The sequence below is a fragment of the Elaeis guineensis genome, chromosome 3, assembly GCF_000442705.2.
Source record: "Elaeis guineensis isolate ETL-2024a chromosome 3, EG11, whole genome shotgun sequence".
NCBI lineage: Eukaryota > Viridiplantae > Streptophyta > Magnoliopsida > Arecales > Arecaceae > Elaeis > Elaeis guineensis.
The window spans coordinates 3,041,088-3,049,781 of record NC_025995.2 but is presented as its reverse complement, the minus strand read 5'-3'; the positions used below and the strand labels follow the sequence as shown (position 1 = coordinate 3,049,781).

The following is an 8,694-nucleotide window of genomic DNA, read 5'->3' as shown; positions in this document are numbered from 1 at the left end:
TTTTATGCTCTTGAGGCACAATGCATTTATTTCAGATGGCAGCGACATCAGTCCGAAAAATTTTAAGATAAAACATAGAGATAAGATCTCCTGACCGATTAAAATCAAACCGAAAATTCAAGCATGAAAATGAGATCTCCTAGTCAGTAAAAAATCGAGCTAAAAGTTAAGTGCGGAGATAAGACCTTCTGTCCGATGAAAATCGAATTGAAAATTCAAAAATAGAGATAAGATCTCTTAGTCAGTCAACGACCAAAACGAGACAAATATGGAGAAAAGATCTCCTGAACGGTAAATATTCGGGCCAAAAAAGGTTAATTTAGAAATAAGACATTCCGACCGATGAAATCCAGCCTTTATGGCAAATACTTCTCAAATTGGTAAAAATTCTATTTTATGAAGATACTCTTATTTTCAAGTCCAATCAGAAAATTATCACGTCGAATATAAAAAGTGAGGGACAAAGTGTTGGTGCATTAAACCAACCTCGAGATATGTGGCATCATCATATGAGATCAAATCTTAAAGCGCTAGATCCCAGTATACTTATCTGTAAAGCGGATTCAGTTCGGTATTTTATTGAGCTAAATAAAAGACATCCTTATACTCTCTGGATGACGTCTCTACTAACAAAAATGTTCAGATCGGGTATATGCTGATCTGAACTCTGATCTTTTCTATCCTGGAATGTTACGGCATCCTTATTTCATCCCGATCTTCTATCGAGGTGAGCTATTATTGTGACGGACTTGACTATTCTACAAACACCCATGCTGGTTTCCTCAATCAGGCCATAGCTGGCCACGATCTCACGTCCAGCTCATATGCACAGCTGTATGCTAACTCATTTATAGGTGGCTCTGTAACTATCTAACAAACTCCTCTAACGGCCTAACAAATTCTAGAATGGCCTCCTCAAACTCCTCTATAAATAGAGGGTCAGAGATTCTCTATGGGTAAGTCCAATTCTTGAAAATTAGGAAAAACTCTGTCAGTAGGAAATTAAGTCAGATTTTTGGCTCCTACTCGGTTTCCTTCTAGTTTCATCCAATTTCTCTTGTTCTTTCACTCTTTTCAACTTTTATTCTCAAAATTCCAACTGATTTAAACATCGAAGGGCTAAAAAATCAGAAGATCTTCATCTAACTTTTTAAACTAATTTTATATATTAAAAAAATTTTCATCAAATCGAAAAAATTACTCCAATTCAACCTCATCCAAATCGATTTATTTTGCTTCAGACTTCGAGTCTTACTGCAGTATAATGCACACCGCTGAACCCCAAAGAAAAATATGCATGAGAGAGAAAACCCAGAGGATGCATCTCGGATTAGCAGAAATAGAAAAAGAATCTGAAAAATATTAAAATATACCTAATGGCGTGAGTAGAAGACGGAGAAGACTGATAAGTTCCAGTTTGTCTCCGGAATGCAGCAGATCTTCAGCTCCTCTTCCATTTCATGTTCTTTTTTTTTCTTTTTTTTTTTGCTTTTGCACAGTTGCGAAAAAAAAAATTCCTTCTCGAATTTGATTCCAGTCTTCTCAGTTCTCAATCCATGTCCTCCCATCTTCCCTTTCCTTTTTTTTCTTTTCTTTTCTTTTTCTGTTTTTCCAAAATTCATAAAAATCAATTTAGAGGAGATGTAATGATGCAGGAGTCCAGGTTGTCAAGATCTCTCTTCTCAACCTAATCAGATATTGTAACTATTTTTGGTGATTCCGTATTGGATTCTGATACACTCGTAAAGTTTTGGTAACTAGGGATAGATGGAGGAAAGGTGAAGAAAATAATTTCTTAGATTACGAAACCAACCGTAGATATTGAGAAATTTAATGGCTCCTACCTCATGTATGAGGCTTCACGGATTCCCTAAGCTGAGAGCAATCAGCAAGAAGGACAGCCCTAAAGAATGGAGGATTCATGTTTCAGATGTTCGGAAACAAGCGGCGCATACTAATCTTTGGGCTTCTGTGCCCCTCGTCAGTTTCCCGCTCTCTTTTCCCCTCTAGCCAGAAATAGTAAGTAATGAGAACATAGAATCTCTAGTAGATTTTTGCTGGATACTCTCCTGCCATGGCCGCTTCTTCCCCTTTTTTCTTCTCCTTCCCCCGACCTCTCTTTCCCACCACCGCACCTACTTCATGGACCGCTCGGCGCACAATCCTTGCGCTCCATCAGTCTCCCACTCGGCCATCCAGTCTCCACCGCCGTCATTACTCCGTGAATCCCCCCTATCCGACACCCCGCCTCCTGCCCAATTAGGAAATCCCCCACAACCCCTGTATTCACTTTCTTTGAGTCCTTTTGCCGAGGGGCTTCCGTGCAGTTTGCCAATCGACTCTGATGGGATCCCCTCCGACGAAGCCTTGGATGAGGATGTTGCTGATGAGGAGCTTGACCCCTTATCCAGCTCTGCTAGAGTCAGGAGTTGCGATGTGTACCTTGGCTTCACCGATCGGAGGGCATCGATCCTTCGCCTTGTGAAGTGGCTCCGTGCCGAGTTGGAGATGCAAGGGATGATGTGCTTCGTCTCGGACCGGTGCAGATGCAAGGATGCGTATGCTCATAGCATTGCTCGAGAGGCGATGGAGGCGGCCTCCTTTGGAGTGGTGGTCATCACCCACAAGTCCTTGTCGAATGCTTATAGCATGGAGGAGATGGCAATTTTCTTAGAAAGAAAGAGGCTGGTGCCGATCTTCTTTGGGCTTTCTCAAGGTGACTGCATCGCAATGGATATAGTTCAGAGGAGGGGAGAGCTGTGGGAGAGGTTTGGTGGTGATCTTTGGACAGCATATGGTGGCTTGGAGAAAGAATGGAAAGAGGTGGTGAATAAACTTTCTCGGGCAGAGCCAAAGTGGGAAGTGAATGCAGGCAACTATAGGGACAGTATCATGGATGTGCTTCTGCTTCTAGGAAAGGGATTGAGAAGGAGGTCTGTGATAGAGAAGGTCGACAGATGGAAGGACTCGGTAGCCAAGGAACTCCCTATATCTCGGAATCTTCATTTCGTCGGAAGAAAGAAAGAGCTGATGGAACTTGAGATGCTGTTGTTCGGAGATGTCGAAGGCGAGCATCACGATGATTATATCGAGATAAGTACTCGCAAAAGGCATAGAAGGAAGATGACAGGGGGAAATAGTAGAAGAGATAGAATAGCAAAAGCGAATGAGGAGAGGAGGAGCAAGGGTAAGGAAACAGTGGTGTGGAAAGAAAATAAGAATGATATAGAAATGGAGGGCATTGAGAGTGGGGAGAGACCTTTGAGGCTTGGAAAAAAGAGTAGTGCAACGGACTTGTTGTTTGGCAAGGGTGTTGCATGTGTATCTGGTGACTCAGGTGTCGGGAAGACTGAGCTGTTGCTCGAGTTTGCATATAGGTTCTCTCAGAGATACAAAATGGTATTATGGGTAGGTGGAGAAGCAAGATATCTCCGCCAGAACTTTATGAAATTACTGCCTCTGCTTGGAGTCGATGTCGACATGGACAATGAGCTTTCTCCGGAAAGAAACGAACCAAAGAGCTTTGAGGATATGGAAGAGGAAGCTATCCGCAAAGTGCATAAAGAGCTCATGAGAGACATACCTTTCCTTCTAGTGATTGATAACTTGGAACGCGAGAACGACTGGTGGGATGGGAGGAATGTGATGGAGCTTCTCCCTCGTTTCAGTGGGCAAACCCATGTTTTAATCAGCACCAGGCTGCCTCAGATACTAAACATCAAGCCTCTGAGGCTGCTATGCTTGTCTGGTTCAGATTCAATGTCTCTAATGAAGGGAAGCTCGAGGGACCTTAAAACTGAAGAAGCTGATGCTCTGAGGATCATTGAAGAGAAACTGGGTAGACTACCTCTAGGTCTCTCCCTAGTTGGGGCAATCCTTTCCGAGCTCCCGATCGCTCCATCCAAACTATTAGACTCAATAAATAGAATACCATTCAGTGAACATACATGGAGTGGAGATGATCTTATTCTGAGACGCAACCCTTTCCTTGTCCAACTTTTAGATGTTTGCTTTGCCACGTTGGATCAAGCAGAGATGCCTAACAAATTGGCAACAAAGATGGTGCAGGCCAGTTACTGGTTTGCCCCTTCGGTGATCCCAATTCCCCTGTTGGCTCGTGCTGCACGCGAGACACGCAGAGCGCATCGTGGCAGCCAGTTTTGGAGGAGATGCCTACATTTGATCTCTTGCACATGGATGATTTCAAAGGCACCAAACTCAAAGGCTGATGCCTCATCTGTGCTGGTTAGATTTCGGCTAGCAAGGAGTACCAAAAATGGTTATATCTCTTTCCATGACATTATTAAGCTTTATGCCCATAAGAAAGGTGATGTTCGAATTGCTAGATCTGTGATCCGGGCAATCCGCACTGAAGGTTCTCTCCTGCAGCACTCAGATCATATTTGGGCAGCATGCTTACTGCTATTCAAATTTGGCAGAGATCCAGTGGCTGTCAATCTTTCAACTCGTGATCTGTTATCGTTTATCAAACAGTTTGTTCTTCCCCTTGCCTACCACAATTTTACGAGATATTCATGGTGCAGTGCTGTTATGGAGCTTCTGCGCCTGTGCACTGAAACACTGGAATCTCTGGAAAACTCTTTCCTCAATGAAGTCAACAATACTCGAAATAATTCTTCATCCATGAGGAGACCTAAGGGTCAATCATCTGTACAGTCAGATCCACAACTTTATCAGGATCTTGCACATCTGAGGGCAATGCTTTTGGAGACAAGAGCAAAGTTTATGCTAAAAGGTGGGCAATATGACCTAGGGGAGCAGCTTTGCAGGACTGCTGTTAGCATCAAAGAGGTTATATACGGCTGGGACCATCCAGAGACACAGGCTACTTGCGAAACATTGGAGCGGCTCATGAGGTTTCAATCAAACTTCATGATTTCTTAACAATGATAATTCTTCTGGCTTGATGCAGTACTCTAACATACATTATTTGATCTTTAATGAGACTCTGTGATTTGACAGCCTCATTCTTATATGTCAAAAAGGAGATTTGAAGTTCCCCTATGGTAAATTGGAGATTTGTTCATATGTTTGTTCTGATTTTACCTGTTCTGTAGTTATATGTGGCAATATTAATTTTTTTCATCAAAGAGTATCAGATGTTTGTCATTATCAAGAATGTATGCAGGACTTTGTGCATTTTATGTTATGGCTGAGGATGACTTTCACGATTAAGGCATTTTAATTTTCTAAATTATATAAGATATGATAGAAAAGGGTGAAAAAAAAACAGTTCAAAAATAAGCCAACAACACAACTTGTCATTCATGCATCTCAATAGCTGTCTTGCATTCAATGATGAATGGCTTCGCTTTATGGGCATATGCTATCACTGTACATAATTAGAGCTCCTTATGGAGTTGAATGAGGTGTTGCTGCAGCACCACTCATCGCTTCAAGCAAGAAAGGAAAAGAAACCAACAAAAATATACTATTTTGATATGTGTGTGTGTCTGTGTGTGTGTGTTCATATTCCACTGGTACCAGAATGATATGCTGCTACCACACTACTTTGATGAGAGAACGGTATCCAGAAGTCTTTTAGGACACTGGTTTGCTTATGAATTGAGATGTCTCGGCTTTCCTGGTTGGTACTGATCAAGGCAGGCTGGTTTGCTAGTCAGTTTGCTCGGTTCCAGCTGGGCTCTCTTGCGTAAGAAGAGAGCCATTGATGGTTCTATTTTTTTTTTTTGGTTCTATTTCAAGAGGGAGCTTAGGGAAAGAGATATAGAGAGAATTACATGAAGGAAAAAGGGAAAAATGACAGAAAGAAAGGAGAGGAAATGCTGAATATGGCCTCTTCTTGCTTGCAGTCAGCCTCATCTATCTTGGAATTGTCATGCATCCAGTAGGATCATTCCAGTACCATACCTATTTAAGAAGCTCAAAAAGCCTATTTAAGAGGCTAAAAGGATCTTAAATATCTTTAAAATGAATAAAAATGTTAGATAATTGAAAGACAAATTAAAAAAATTATGTTTTGGAGGTGTCTTAATGCCATATCGTGATGACAGCCCATTGTATTGGGGCATAGCATCTCAATACTTTACTGACCAAATCAGAACCAATGCCAGTGCCAGTTCTTGAATCACTGTATGAGCTATTAATGTATCACTCTCAGCTCCCAAAATGTCCTCTCACATTGAGCCCATGGAATGGTCTAAGTTATATCAAGCCATCATGCTCGCTTTAGTTGTATTTTAGCTTATTTTTACTAGATTTTGAATTTACAAATTGAGCCTTTATCTACCTCTTCTGCAATGCAACAAAGTTATGTGCGAGGCATGTGAAGATATTATGAACAATGCACATTTAGCAGTCCAGGAGCAGCAGAAAAGTATCCTCCAGGAACATCCATTTATTGTAACAAATAAATGATATACATCTTCCACAAAAGACACACGTGCACACGTGTGAACTCTAACATTCTTTTTGATCATATACTTATCAGATATTGCATGCATAGTTTCTAAATTTTCTGTAACCAAAAATGCTTCCCTTCTTCTTCTTTTTTTTTTTTTTGTTGCCTTGATTGAATGGTATGTTTTACCACCCAGCTTTTATTGATAAGTGTAAATTACAGCTTGTACTACAAAATAATTTACAAATGGGTCTGTGTTGGTTGAGGTTTATGAAGAAAACCTGAGTCTCCCTGGACCCCAATATGCAGGTGACCAAGCAAGTAAAATTCTTCAGTGTGGTTAAAATCATTTTGTTCTCCTCCTTAGCTCTTCCTAGGGCCCACTGCCAATGTATCTAGCATCCATTGGTAGCTGATTACACCTGAACTTGTACATTTTTTTTTTTTCCCTTTTAAACTTTTTTTTAGTGAATCTTATCATCCACAATACCATGTTTGTAACATTAACAATGGTCTGCTTGATGGTAAGTTCAAGTGAGAGGACTGATATTTAAGAAAAATAAGAACAGATCAACATTCGTGACTTTAAAAGTCTAAGTTGAGGTGTGTTGAAATTCCCCTTATGTAGGACTTGTAAAACTTTGTTGTTTTTGTTTTGAGTATGGTTTTAAAATTTGGTTTCAGTTTCGATCCCCTTGGAAGAGTATTGGAAGTTTTGCTTTAAGCTCCAGAGTTCTAGCCAAAAAATTCAGCTAAATTCAAAAAATAAAACAGATATCAGGGCAAGTTATTTCATATTATTATACTGTATTGTGAGTTATTGAAATATTGCTTGCATAGTTTGGCATATATATATATATATATATATATATATATATATATATATATATATATATATATATATATATATATATATATATATATATTGCACTTGCTTAGAGGGCATTCTTTAGAAGAATGATTTGAAGGCTGCCTTTATCTTTTTCTAGTTACTCAAGAATAGTAGTTAGAATTTAGGATGCATTTGGTTCGCGACTAGAATCAAAATTGGAATGGATTGGAATGGATATCAAAATGGCCATATTCTCCGATGCATTTGGTTCATGATTGAAAGTGAATTGGAATGGGATTTGAATACTAGAGGAGAGTAGAAATTAGGTTTTAGGAGAGTTGGGGCACTCCCATTCTCCTCTAGACTTGGAAGGGGAATGGAACTCCTCCCAACCAAATGGCTGAAATAAGAGTCACTCATTTCCATTTCAGAGCCTAACTCCTCCCAACCAAACATGCCCTTAGTTTAAAAAGGATTTTCATAGCTATTGTAAAAGCATGTCAAACGATGCAAAGATGCAATTAACTAGCTTCTATTAGAAGCTATACTATATGGGGAGGATTTGGCAGTAATATAGAATATTCTGAGTTAGGAAAGTGACAATCATAATCATTCCATGAGTCTGATTGATCCATTGCACCACCATGAGACTACCATACAATTCTGGGAACCTCGTAAACAAGGATACAGAAAAGCCTTCCCAAGCGGCTCTGAGGTCTGCATCTGGACCAGTACAGGAACATAATGATCTTGAGGCAGCATAGATATGGTTGCCTACCTCTGATTCTATGTTGAAAGCAATCATCAGTTTTATCTATCAAAGTTTATCTTCACTACTCTGCAGGGAAAAGATTGGAGAGGGGGAGGGGTGGTGCGTGTGTTATTTTGTATCAAAGATATGGTTGAAAACCCCTTCATTTCTAGACAGAAACAGCAATCAGCCGGTGCATAAGATAAACACAGAACCCAATATTTTCTGCCCAAAGTGGTTCACAGAATCCAATATTTCAATGATGAGAGCATTATATCTTTTGTAGCTATTGAAAGCCACGACTTCTATTTTCATTGATGAAAGCCATAGCTTCTGTTTTCGCTAATGCATCTTATTTATCTTAATAAGTTTAATAAGTGGTTTATGGATGCTGGCTTCCTATCATATTATATAATTGTCTTAATAATTCTATTACTTTGGTGGCACCCCTTGGAAACCCGCTCTACCTCTTGTGCTCCCATTTCGCTAATATCTTACAATCAATGGCCATTTTCTTCCCGTAATGCTCAGATAATAATAGGGGATCCTAAAGGGAAAGTGAAAAAAATGATGATTGAGGATCTTCACGCTCTCACTAGGAGAGTTTCCTTTCCGAAATTACGAAGATTGTAAAGGAAACTATAATGAGTTTTCTAGTGATGTGTATCAGCTTAACAAGTCGGGCTCTTGAATAATAGGCATTTTCTAGTGATTCAGAACCCTAAGCAA

The 8,694-nt window shown here is 39.9% G+C and overlaps 1 protein-coding gene across 1 annotated transcript; it reads left to right on the top strand.

Annotated features, from left to right (window-relative positions):
- The first annotated feature begins 1,244 nt into the window (after positions 1 to 1,244).
- Positions 1,245 to 5,047, top strand: LOC105042423 (uncharacterized). The gene has a single exon (XM_010919624.3). It carries the CDS (start codon positions 2,143 to 2,145, stop codon positions 4,903 to 4,905), a length of 2,763 nt encoding a protein of 920 aa, XP_010917926.1. The 5' UTR covers positions 1,245 to 2,142; the 3' UTR covers positions 4,906 to 5,047.
- Positions 5,048 to 8,694: the final 3,647 nt, after the last annotated feature.